We start from the raw sequence: 13,213 nt of genomic DNA, 5'->3' as shown, positions 1-13,213 counted from the left end.
CGGGGTCTGCTCCAGATAGCGACAATAAAGACCACTACGAAGACTACAAGCACTACAGCGTATAATCGAAACTTTCAACAAAATCTGGTTGACCATGGTGTCTATCCCCCTGGATATAAATATCCCAATGGCCAGAAACCGGCAAAACCGAATAACTGGCTTGAGCTCAATGAACGACTGGCGCAACCCCGAGCTTCCCTCTCGCCCTCAAAGTTCTCCGAGCAAGAATTTGAAGAGTTTAGGGAGGCGGACTTGAATGCATCCAAGGAGAAGCCTATAGTACGATTGGCCATTCCGATTATCGAAGGCCATATCGATGATGTTAGGTGTATGGGAGGGGACTACCCATTTGGGAACTTTGCTCCTCTAACCGATGGCACACTGGCAAATGCAAAGCCAGACCACTTTTTTGGTGCTCGGCCTGAGCAGCTAAATCGTCAAATCCGTGATGAGCTTAGCGACTTCATTGTTCCGTCGACGCAGAAAGACCATCCGATAGCTCCAAACTTCTTTCAAGAAGCTAAAGGCCCCGACGGGTCACCTGCTGTTGCTACACGGCAAGCTTGTTACGATGGTGCAGTGGGGGCTCGAGGAATATATAAACTTCAGTCGTACAAGCAGGATGAACCTGCCTACGATAATAAGGCCTACACGATAACATCAACCTACCAAGCCGGTCAACTCATGCTCTACACAACACATCCTACCGCCCCTCGAGAAAGCGATGGCCGGTCTGAATACATTATGACCCCGCTAAGATCATTTGCGATGACTGATAACCCAGATACTTTTCGGAGCGGGGCATGCGCGTATCGAAATGCGCGGGATTGGGCAAAGGAACGGAGGGACGAGTTTATCAAATCTGCAAACGAGAGACACACGCAAGCACGATCGGAACTCCTCTCTACATCCGAACGTGAGGCAACCTCTGAGCCCACTATCATCCTGGAGGATTCTGATACATCAACCACGTTTGATGAAGCCGAGTTCCACGATGCTGCGCAGTGGAGCTTCGCACACACAAATGATAGCGCTGAGGATCCTCCGGCTTCGACCAAGCATACTAAAAGAGCAAGAATTGGAACCAGCTCAATTAACCGTGCTAGCGGCAAGTCTCTCCAAAATTAAGCCGTCGGCCATTTGTACGTAGCCCTGATACCACCAAGTAGCAATGAATTCCCTTTTTTATTTACGCTCATTCCTGGCGTTATTCTCATGCAAAACCCTGTAGGGTAAGGGCGATCGTTAGAAAACTGTCGCATATATCGCATCTTCGTTGCCATTCAGTTGGCTTCCAGTCAAGAATATTAAGGACCTCTTTCAGGTAATTTGCGGTGATGGGAGGCTGAGAACTTGGTTGCATCAGTACCATATGGTGAGGGGACATGTTTCTTCAGACAGCAGCCTGGAACCCTTATTGTATTATATGAAGGGGTACTTCCAATCAAATCATGCTCCTAAATGAGGCTTTGACCTTTCAAGATTTCATGAATCTTAGATGTATTAAGCTATTATTCGCCAATGCTAGTATCTTTTCAGCTGGTATTACAGCTGGCCGTATCAATTTTTCTTCGCCTAAAACACCAATAGAAATCGCAGCGAGCTAAGGATCATTCGCTCCACATCCACGCATTGGTGCCTAATTGACAGCCGGCATTGTTCTCTTTTATCAGGCGGAAGGCCGAGGAGTATCAATGCCAGGGTTGATCATTGGCGCGTGTTGACTGGCTTTGACTGTTTTGCGGCCCCCACGTCAGATTGGGTGACAAAACAGCTCGTTTATGACCCATCACTTCGTGGCACACAAGGCTCCTTCGAGTTGGCAAGTTCCCGAGTGAAAAGTGCCACTCAGATAATTCGTTGTGACATCTTGAAAGAAAAGAGCCCACAACTTAATGTTGGACAAGAGTCTTTGCTGTCCATGAAGCTATGAAATCACCACAGCGCTTGTGGGCATCCTGTTTTATTGTTCTATTTACTCTTCCTCCGTAGCATCTCCATATTGTTCTATATTTGATGGAGGGTCGACAGCAAGCTTGATTTGCCCGGCATAATCAAATCCTGGCTAAGCACTATCAGCATAGTTACAGCAAATGATTGGTGTACCGAAAGGTTGAGCACTATGAGCGTGATTGTATTTCCCAATGAGGAGAGCACTGAGTTGTGTGCGGCCCTTCAAGACAGTGTTAGGCTTATTAGATGCTCCGCAGCTCTCCTCAAGGCAGGAGAAATTACTACTTATGTATGTACCTTCTTTAGTCATCCAAAATTCAGTTGCAGCCATGGCCAACAACCAGGCTCTTTTAAACTAACCTGATGGTGGCACCTCCTGCTCTTCCTATCCAAAATACCAACAAGACACCCAATACAACAAACCCAAACTATAGTTGGGGGGATATCAACAGTGTTGGCCAGTGGGCCGGATTCACATACGCTCATATCATGCAGCGCTATGGGACCCTGCTTCAGCAAGCACAAATTGCGAGCGAACCAATGCAGTCCTTTTTGTGTGTTTATGTCCCTGCGCAGGCTGGGAGTCGTTCCTAGTAGTATGTTGTGTTTGGCGGCAGACCCTTTTTTTGATCTTCTTCCTATAAAACTTGTCAGCCTCTTTCGAATCAGGAAAATGGAGGAATGTGCTGTCTGTGGAGACGAACAAGTAGCCGTCCGAAGCTTTCAACAACTTCGGTTTCAAACTCGATCCGGCCACGTCCCTTCTTTTCAATGTATGTGTCGTTGGGATAAACAATCGCAACATCAAAATCAACCCATATAACCCTCTCTTGATCACCAGGAACAATGAGAATATTTTTGGGGTAAGGATCATTATGCTCGACTAAAGCTAGATGAATTTGCTGAATGCCAATGACAGCTTTCTGCATACGTTCTGTTGTATAAGTAACGCAGTTCATTACCAAAGGATTTGGCAGGTACTCGATTAGAATGGCACATGGAAAATCTGTGTCATGTCGAAAGGCATCTAGATAAGGAGCACAGTTGGCTGGGTCGATAGCTAGCATGAAACCATAGAAATTGGGCACAGCGCCAGAATCACATATTTTGGACCGTTTAAGCCTGCAATAGGCTCTGATCTCACAGCGAGAGCGGTCCAAATCTCGAATACGGTCGCGGGCGTACCCAGGATCCCCATTATTGTGGAACTGCGTCGCATCATGATCAGGAAAATTGACACAGGTTAAGGAATGCACGCATGCTAAATGAAGGTACATACCACTTTCAAGACCCGTGGCTTGCCACAGTAGTTGACATGAAATATGGAGGACGCTTCTGAGACATTTAGGGTTTCCTCAAACTCTATCTTCGCAAAATCGATGTCGAGCTTGAAGTTGTCATCGAATCCTGCCTCGTCACGGTATATGGTGCCCTCCTTCCCGATTGACCCGGAGAAAGTGTTTGACATGGATGGAAAGAAATTGGAGATAGTGCAGCACCGTTTATTTGGATTATATATAAACTAAGTGGTACCTGATAGCTGGTCGTATGGGCAAATTAATATGGGAGACTTGATGTCGATGATGTTGGGGTCATTGCTGAGACTATATATCGTTGGACACGTGATTTGTTCGGCGGGATGCCCCATATGGCCGAATAGTTGCTGTTGGCTCCTAGGCTTTCTATTACGGACTAGCGCACGGCACATATAAACCTCAGCTGCCAGCATGCTGAAACAACCACAGAGACGCCCAACCGTTGCCACTAATGCTTAGTCATTGGCACCGGGGATATCGCTTCGATGGCCACCTCCACAATTGAAAGCGTCAATGAACAGTGGAGCTCCTCCATTGCCTTCTGTGGACCGCGTCCGCAGCCGGATTATGCGGCCGGGTTCGGCCGTTCTGCGTTCACGGAAGACCAGCTGCCGCATCGCTGCTGGAAGATATCATCAGGCTTCAAGTCGGATTGGGGCCTGCAAGACAATTCCACAACCTGCCTCCGCTCAGGGGTCTGCAATACTGGACGGGGGCGTTGTGTAAGGTCATCGAGTTCCTGTTGGCCTTGGATTCGACGGTTGAACCGCTCTGTGTCGGCATGGAGAAAGTGCCAAGCTCGGTAATGGTTTCAGAGATAGATTTTCGCGCTGTTCAATTTGCTCTGGACTCTCATCTTCTCTTGATAGAGGACCGTCCCCGCTGCTGCTGGGATTGAAGTGTAGCCTGCAGCGCGGATCCTGGCAGACAACTGCTGGTTCCTTTGGGAAAGGCTTTGCACTTTCGGATGCGCTGTTATCCGCTGGGATTTGCGCATCTGTAGGCTGAGGACTCGAGCAATTTAAAGGCAACCAATAATTCAAACATTTATGGGCGGTCTATAACAGGATAGGGAAGGCGGATTTCTTCTGAGAGGCGCGGCAGATGAACTCAAACACTGACGAAGAAGCCAACTTGTAACTGGCTAAGTGGTCGCAATTATATATCGAACAGACAAGCACATTACGGATGAGTATAAAGAAGAGGAAAAGAAAGAAGGGTAATGAAGAGCAAGGTTTGCGGCTGGAGAAATCAAAAGAAACATGAATTGAAGGCGGGAGGGAGCCCATATATATACCCAGGGCATTGGTCAATTGGAATGATATATGGAGAAGATTAGCATGGCCTCTGCTCTAAGGATGACACGCTCAATCAAAAACAAGCTACAAGTTTTTCACTGACGACCAAGCTGCCGTCCAAGCAATACGAAACCCCAAGCACTCATCCGGCCAGTATATCCATGGTGCAATTTATAATTTCTGGTTTGCTACTTTAAATTTCCGTTTTTGTACTCTTTGGGGCTTACTTGCCTGAGTTGTTGCGGCGTTGCTCATGATCCGTTTGAGTCTGTCGTGGTAGAATACTCTAATTACGGTTTTCGAATATCTACGTAGGAAGACAGGAAAGCTTAGCAATTTATTCATTCGCACAAAAGTAGAGTATCATTAAACAATCTAATGCCAGATGAGACAGGAAAGAGGGCAAGATTTTGAGCTTCAACCAAAAGATATGTTCTAATGCTACGTTATTCACTAAGAAAATGCATACCAATAACTACATGCACCCGATGCACTCAAGATTAAGCAAATTCCCGATCTCGTTGCTCTCCTTCAGAATCCGGCGGGCCCCTTTGGCATCGACTCCCATGTCCTCCTGAACCAACATCTCCAGCAGTTCCGGAACCAAGACCTCCTGGGCATACACAACGGTCCCATACTTCGACGCCACGCTATCGATGCCGGCCAATGAGTCGATGGCATCTTTAAAGTGAGATACGACATGTGCTGAGCTGAGGGGAAGGTCAGTGAAGAGGTTCCCCGGTGGGTTCGCGGGGTTGGGGTTGGGGTTGGGGTTGGGGGGGTGTTTCTTCACTCACAGGATCTCATGGCCTCTAAGGCCATAGTAGCCGGTACTGTGCAGGATACTCCGGGAGAGGATCTTCCTGCCATGCTTCCGCACTTTCTTGTGCACAACACTCTTATAGCGGGAGCGGTACCCGGAATCATCGAGGATCCGGCGCAGGCGAGGATGGAATTGAGTCAACCGATCATCTAAGCAGTCCCAAGCAATGATGGGATACGAAGTCGGGGCCACTCGCGCCGTGCGGTTTCCTTTCGGTGCTTCTCGCAGAACCGCAGCTGCTCGCGGACCCGCATGCGATTGTTGGCGGCATCGAACGCACTGGAAGCCTCCACCTCGACCACAGAATTGCACACTGGGCACATGGCGGTCACTATTGAGGACGGAGATGGTGTGTGGGGTTTCGCATTCGGTGTGGCCGGATCATCTGCTGGTTGGGGTTGTCCGCTGGGATAGCGATGTGAAGTTTCGAGGGGTGTGGGCGGCTTCGATATTAAAAGGAGTTCACCAGCCGACGCACGACCTGGTAGGCTCGCATGGCATCAGTAAGTACGCATCGCAACACACATTCTACGCATGGGCGCGCTTACATTTCCCCTCTTGCCTCAGCTTGTCAGTGGGAGGGTTGCTTGCGTGCGTATTCTGAAGTTTTGTGTACCATCGCTGCTGCAATGAGCTGAGTTGTCTGTGTGGAAACTGCTCCTCAATCTCCGGCCAAGAGAAGCCATCCTGCTTCAGAGCCATTAGACAGTTGTCCTCCTCTCAAGTTCAGTGATGTCTTTTTTCATCCAGACTCTCGACCTTCCATTCACTGTAATCTCTTTCAGTGTCAGCTGCAGCTGTCGTCTCACTAGTGAGATCTGAGGCGGTCATTGGACGGCCCGTGACCATCTCGAAAATGACTTGGGTCACTGTAGATGAAAGCATCACGGCTTCCCCTCGGGCCAACAACAGAAGAGGGCAACGACGCATCTTGTCATCAATAGGAGGTCGGGAGTGGGCGTATGTGTCCGGTCCATGATTAGTGTTCGGGGGGGTCGTGTAACAGTCCTTCGCAGTCATCGCTCGCACCCTGCTGTCTTCCTGTTCGACACCTTCACGACCTGCAGCGGCTGCTGCCCTTGGGATCCGAAACTGAGGACGGCGCGACGCAGTGTCGGATGGCGGTGTGGGAAGCCTGCGATGCTTCAATGGCGGTTTCATTGGATCATCCTCTTCGCTGCTCGCACGGTAGTCGTCGTCTGTATCGTCGGAGTGTGCGCTCGAGCTACTCGTGTCGGACATGGTCGTGTCGTCTTCGACACACTGCACGGGTTTCCCGGGAAACTTACAGTCCTGGGTATTGGGGACCTCACGCCTCGATCGTGCACGACTCTTCCGTTGGCGGGTCCGGAGTCGGCTTAATATGTCTTCTTTGAGGCGATCCGCGATTATCGGTACTTCGACCGCGACCATGGGGTTCATGGCACCGGTACCAGCCCTGTTTCGGCGTTGTCTCTTGAGCGAAATAGAACGTCCACCGGCGATGCCAGTGCCGGCTTCGTCGCTTCCACCATCCACCTTGAGAGAGCGAGATATGGATGTTGCACGGCTGCAAGTGTCTCATTTGGCGGGAGATGTGAAGGTGCTGTCAACAGCGGACCCATCCGTAGCGCTGTCATCAGAGTCTACCATGATCGGTGGATTGAAGGGCAGAGGGTCATCAGAACTGCTTCGGGGCCATTTTCATCTATGTGATGTATCCTGATCCGATCCCGGCTCCAAAAAGCCAGCTTGTGGAGTCGAATCCAGAACGGATGTTGAACTGCCGTCACCAGGAAGAGCCTTCATGCTGGTGGATCCGACCAGGCCGCATTCTACAGCGGGTGAAGGAACTGGTAAAAATCCGTCGTCCTTCTCCTGGCCTCTGTCCTCATCCCCGTCAGGAAAACCTTGGAGACGCCCTGGTGTTAGAAACCGGTCTAACCAGATAGAACAAAAAGAAAGGGAAGAGAGAGAGAGAGAGAGAGAGAGCGGGCCGGCTACCTACCATGAGACCCGTGTCTCTCATCCTGCAAATACCGGCTCGAGCGTTCCACGACTGCATCACTGGGGATGGGGACGCAGAGAGAATCAAGTCCCGCGAAGAATTCATCAAAATCATTCAGGCGAGTATCCCCTGCCCGAGACTGGACCTCATGGTGATCTTTGAAAGGGGGGAAAGGCGGAGCTTGCGAAAGACGACTGAAGGGAGGAGGACGAGGGGGCAAAAGATGGGAGAGTGTTTGAAGGCTGATGGAAGGTGCAGGGACCGTCTGGAGAGATTGGAATGCAGAGGGTATAAGATAAGAGGATTGATGAATTGCGGGCATGGGTCTTGAAGGGGGGAGATTCGCAGGGTTAGAGGACTCAGGAGTTTTCGAGGCCTTGAGGGGGGGATTGAAAGGGGTATATATGTTCCAGTCGCCGCACATGTTCACAGAAGAGATGATGATCTCATGTAGTTCATCAGAACAGCAGTGGTGAATTCATGAGGGAAAGCAGAGCATTTTATCTACAGTTTTCACCACTCTGATGATAGCTCCATCCTCCCTGTGCCTCCAAATAAGCCCATCAGCCAGAAAAATCTACACCCGCTCAAAAGAGAGCCGACGAGCGTCAGGCTCTCCAAATCAAACATCGTCGGCCACCGCACACGTAACAGCAGAATGTAACCCAAGCAGGTGCGAGTAGCGGCCAGCCATGTCCATCGCCTGTCGGGTGGACGCAGAAGCGGCGCCACAGCCTCCTCCCGTCCTGGTCCAATTTCGCTTGAACGATCCAGGCATGGAAGATGCGAGGACCATGGACGAATCGGATGCGAATCCCCCAAGGAGAGTGAGAACGAGCGGCACACGACGGCTGTGCACACATGCAGCTATAGCCTCGCTTATGCGGCCTCCTCACGCCTTCGGCCCTGCGACTTCCTCCTGTATCACACCATCCCTGCATCTCTACATGGTGTACGCGGCGCAGACACGCTCCGGAAAGCCCGATGCGAGGATGACCGGACGATGCGACTTCAGCTCGCTGGCGTACCATATCGCAGGAATTTCCTGGCGGGGTTGATCACACCGGAGCTGAAACTGCGGTCCTTCGAACCACGGGCAGAAGGAAGGCCGGAAACACGGCATGTGATCGACCGCCCTTCTTGTTATTTCTTGGTCCGACACATAGGCACCAGCAAATAACAGGTCGAAGAACGAGTCCAAGGGTCGGGGGAAGAATGGCGCCGGTTCAGCGACGCCGCAGTCGGGATCGATCATCCATTCCTACGGGGTTTCACCGAAATGAGGCATTTTTGCCATTGGCCGCTGAGCAGGAGGCACGTCCGAAGCACGAGAGAGGGGTTACAGAGTGACCGAGGAACTGTGGGTGGGGTTGACCAGTTGCTGATACGGGGAGGTGATGTGGTATATTTTTGGTTTTGTTTTTGAGATCGCATGTATCACTTCAACGCGAGACGGGAGTAGAGAGTGAAGGAGCAGGAAGAGGAGTGGAAGAAGGTGTAAGGCAAAGAACACATATGGCATATATGAAAAAGAACCCTAGGCGGGTTCGATGCTGATGCCAATGCCGCAGAGGCCTTCTTCGACCGGCGGCGACCAAATCAGGGTGATGGACGGCTGGGTGGTGGCGAAGAGGCAGTGGGTCGGGGGGACGAGGCGGCGGCAGGGGCAGAGAAGAGAAGGAAAGGAAATGGATGAAGGGGAGAAAGGGAAATAAGGACGCAGAAGTGCGTGTGCGAGGGAGGCAGTCGAAGCAGCTTTATATAGTCGCGACAGATGACGTCGGAGAGTCGAAGGTGACCGGTGGGTCGGCGCCATGCCCGAACGGGGCAGCGCCAGACCACATCGATCCGCGCTAGACCACACACGGACGGCGCTTCACCGGATCGGGCGGGGAACGCCGTTTCCAGCCGCGCACTCGCCGTCACAAAGAATACTTTATAGTTGAACAACCACAAGCTAGACCAATCACTAGCTGTAGTGTTGAAAGACAGTAGAGTAACTAATCAGACCAATCACCAGCTAGTCAATCCTCAGCATCCACAGCCCAGTCCAATCATCAGTGCTATATATATCAAGAATGAAGTGGAAGCTAAAGAGCTAAAAGGACTTGATTCTTAACAAGACATGCTACCAAATTGTAGCATACACTGTTACATAAGGGTCAAATTATGAGTATAAACACATCTTGTTCTTTAAAAGATGGGAGATGGGCGTACGCCCCTATATATATACAGTGATTGTTTACAGAGATCAACTCTCATAGAAGGAGTGATTGCATACAAAGAGAAGGACAGAGGCTCTATAAAGAAGGTAGGAGTGAAAGCTCTCTGTAGAGAAGGTAGAAGTGGAAGCTCCAGGAAGCAGCAAGAGGTGGAGCGGAAGCCAGAGGTGAATAGAGGGCGTAAGTACGCCACAACTAGTCTCAATAAAGCAATCAAATAAATTGAGAAACAATATTGATATTTCAAACATCTTCTCACTTTCATTGCAGTAATATATGTATTTTATCAGTGTATTTGATGGTATATAATACATGTTGTAATTTATCAATCAATAAAACTAACATATTTACTTAACCTTCTCATACAAAAAATGGTGATGTTTTATAACCATGTTATTCAATGTAAATATTGTTATTTTGATAATTTATCAAAGAAACCTCTTCATTCATTCTTTATTTCATTGATATTGTATATACAAAGAAGCTTTCATTATTATTTTTTATCATTAATTTTATAATTATTTCTATCATTAATTTTACTATTTTAAACATTAAAACGGTGAACAGACAGCCCGTTTTAGCCGTTTTTTCGGCTGCTTTTAGCCTCCCGTTATCCATTACCTCCACGCACCACGCACCCCACGCCCCATATTTTACGCGCACAACCTCAACTCCCACGCCCGATCCGTCTCTTTCACCCATCCACTATTTTTGGATGGGCGGTTGCATCGCAACTCCCTTCATTCACCCGCTTCACCCAGTTTCTGGCATGCAAGCCGAATATGGCCTTTCCCTCACCAAATATAAAAGCATGGCTACTCCCAGCTCTCTCACCCTCCCCCTCTCTGAGGTGCATTCCCATTCCCACTCCCACTCCCATTTCTACTTTCCACCCATCCTGATACCATTCAGACCATTCACTCTCTTCCAGCTCTCCACCTCTGGCTTTACCGCCTCTACCCTGTCTCACCCATTTAATTTCTTATGGAGATGGCCCGTCGACGGGGCTCAGTGGTTCCGTCTCCAATCGTCAGTGACGACAGTGACGACAGTGACGAATTTATGATGGACACCGACAGTGATGTCGATTCCGATGCCAGCGGCGAAACAGACATCACAACCCCCATTCATCATGGTGACGGGAAGAAGGAGAAGGAGAAGTTGGAGGAGGAGGAAGAAGAAGAAGAGGAAGAGAAAGAAGATGAGCAGCAGGATATCGACGATCTGGCGGAACTCTTGACGGAGAATAATCATTCACCAGAGCATTACCTTAACATGATGCAGACTATAGACTTGTCTCGCACAGAGTGTGTCAACTATGCTATTGGGACGCTTGCTCTGCAGGATCGTATCAGACAGGAATGGTTGAGGTAAAAATGTCCATGACTTCAAGAACTACATTCCGCTCAGTTTATCTCACCGCCCTGTACAGTTATTGCAAGTTTCTCAAGTCAGATGCAAAGGCTATGTATCAACAGCTTGACTATCGTGTTCTCTACACCTTCTTTGATTGGATGCTGAATCAACGCCGGGGAAAGAACGGGAGACGCCGGCAAGGTATAAAACGCAAGAGCGCCCTGAACACATATTGGAAGAACTTCCGTACCGTATATGAGCTGGAGATGCATGAAAAAATCGACAAGGATACATCTAGGCACATAGTCAAAAATGTACGCCCCGTCTCGCGGTGGTCTCTTGATATAGGTTGATACAGGCTTGGTCCTGAGATGCTCACTGAACTCACTAATCCTGGCTTTCTATTCCCAAGGGTATACCAGTTCTCGTGAAAAAATATCGACTCTCCAATAAACCCCGGCCAAAGACCACTGTCTACCTTGATGATCTGATCAGGGTCGTGGAGACAACTGTCACAACCACAAAAAAGAAGTTCGGTCACGGGCGGCTACGGATTTCACTTATTCTATATTTCCAGCTCGCCGGGTTCTCGGCCAATCGACCACAAGCATTGCTGAGCCTGTGCTATCGACACATCAAGGTAACACTAATAAAAGACCCAGAAGGTGGGCCCAATAATATCCTGATCGAGTTTACCACCGAATTCACCAAATAATTTCTTGGAGAAAAGGAAGAGTATGTGAAACATCCAGCCGACCACCCATGAACGCAAACTGTATTATATGCGATCAACACCACTGACAGAACGGTATCTATAACTAGGACCGAGTTCGTGATACCGGAGATCATCTTCGATCCATCGCTCATCCTCAGTCCCCAAGTTATCCTTTTAGGCCTCCTGTTTGCTGATGGTGCATTCGCTCGCCTCGATGGCGAGAGGATCCTTACTTCAGCATCGCAACTGCTTGATCTAGATATCCCAGAAGATACTTATCAGCTTGAATTCAACTTGGACCCAGGACTGAGCGACATCCCGATACTGCGGAGATCCGAGCGGACGCTGGATGGAATCAGAATATCTGATGTAGAGGCCCTCACCTACAATATTCTCTTACCCTGGATCAAATGTATAGGAAAAATATCGACAATACGCCAGATCGTCCGCCCTTATAGCTTGCGATACGGTGCAGGGAAGGCCCTGGATAATAGCGGTAAGCGAGAGGAGAACCTTTCCTTCCGATTGTCATGTGCTAATCCTCATCACTCTGAAGGGCACATCAGTGATGCGGTTCGAAGTTTGATCTTCCAGCATTCCGATCCTAAAACGTTTCTTAAATACTATCTCCACCGAAAGGTGGACAAGGATGTTCGTGCGGTCGTTCAAGGCCTAGATCCGCAGCAACAAATCATACGTGCCGCATGTCGAATGATCCGCACCGTCAACCCACGCCGACCGCAGGAGCTCACCACCGAAGAGTCATCGTCGGTCAACCAACAACCTCACATCAAGGAATTGATCGAGAAACGCGACCATCTCAGTAAACGTCTCGGACGTCCCATTGCCAGACACAAGGGCACTGTCAAATATGAGCTTTACACCAGGGTCGGCCGTGAATTGGCAGGTGCACGCCAGCGGGCTCGAGACAAGCTCCTACTCGAGAAACAGGAAAAGTTTGACTTTGAGGAGCCCCTGCGCGAGATCAAGCGACAGCTGTCGGGCATCAAGATCTCAAGGAAGGTCGAAAAATCTCTTGATGCCAATACGGCAGTTCCACCGGTACATCGACGACTCATATCGGCGCTGCTTAGCCTACCCCGCGAGACCCTGCAAGATGAAATGCTTCGGCGTACTGAAGCGATCGACGCTGTTGTAGACTACTGTCGCTTCGAGGAAGGGGAAACCTGCCGGCTGCCGCATGACAAGCGCCCTGGTCCCAAAGTATTCCAGGAGGTGAAGATCGAGATCCATGTCCCACCACCGCCACCGCCACCACCAAGCGAGAGGGATATTGCCCTCAAGGCGGTGATGGAAGACCATCGACCGCTGTACTGCTTCATCTGTCTGGACAAATTCTCTACACATGGGGGAGTGTCCAAACATATCAGAAGAAAGCACCTTCAACATATCAAACCTGATGACACGATATCTTGCAGGCGGTGTGATATTACCCTAGACCACAAAATGCACCTTCAGAGTCATGCGTTCTCCGTTCATCAGACCGTTACCTAAGCTTTACGCATGTAATCAACTATTAACA

At 49.5% G+C, this 13,213-nt stretch overlaps 3 protein-coding genes across 3 annotated transcripts; 2 read left to right on the top strand and 1 right to left on the bottom strand.

Moving 5' to 3' along the window:
* Positions 1–94: 94 nt before the first annotated feature.
* HCAG_04736 (predicted protein) lies at positions 95–1,128 on the top strand (the record flags this gene model as incomplete). Its single annotated transcript, XM_001540846.1, has 2 exons — positions 95–97; positions 136–1,128. 2 exons carry the CDS (start codon positions 95–97, stop codon positions 1,126–1,128), a joined length of 996 nt encoding a protein of 331 aa, XP_001540896.1.
* A 1,415-nt stretch (positions 1,129–2,543) lies between these two features.
* HCAG_04735 (predicted protein) lies at positions 2,544–3,421 on the bottom strand (the record flags this gene model as incomplete). The annotated part of the gene is made up of 3 exons (XM_001540845.1): positions 2,544–2,591; positions 2,658–2,876; positions 3,233–3,421. 3 exons carry the CDS (start codon positions 3,419–3,421, stop codon positions 2,544–2,546), a joined length of 456 nt encoding a protein of 151 aa, XP_001540895.1.
* Positions 3,422–10,589: 7,168 nt separating this feature from the next.
* On the top strand, positions 10,590–13,185 carry HCAG_04734 (predicted protein; the record flags this gene model as incomplete). The annotated part of the gene is made up of 5 exons (XM_001540844.1): positions 10,590–10,969; positions 11,032–11,269; positions 11,368–11,576; positions 11,778–12,166; positions 12,227–13,185. The coding sequence occupies 5 exons, from the start codon at positions 10,590–10,592 to the stop codon at positions 13,183–13,185; spliced, it is 2,175 nt and encodes a 724-aa protein (XP_001540894.1).
* Positions 13,186–13,213: the final 28 nt, after the last annotated feature.

This window comes from Histoplasma capsulatum, genomic scaffold (assembly GCF_000149585.1).
Source record: "Histoplasma capsulatum NAm1 scaffold_4 genomic scaffold, whole genome shotgun sequence".
NCBI classification, from domain to species: domain Eukaryota; kingdom Fungi; phylum Ascomycota; class Eurotiomycetes; order Onygenales; family Ajellomycetaceae; genus Histoplasma; species Histoplasma mississippiense.
This window is presented reverse-complemented; position numbering and strand designations above follow the sequence as displayed.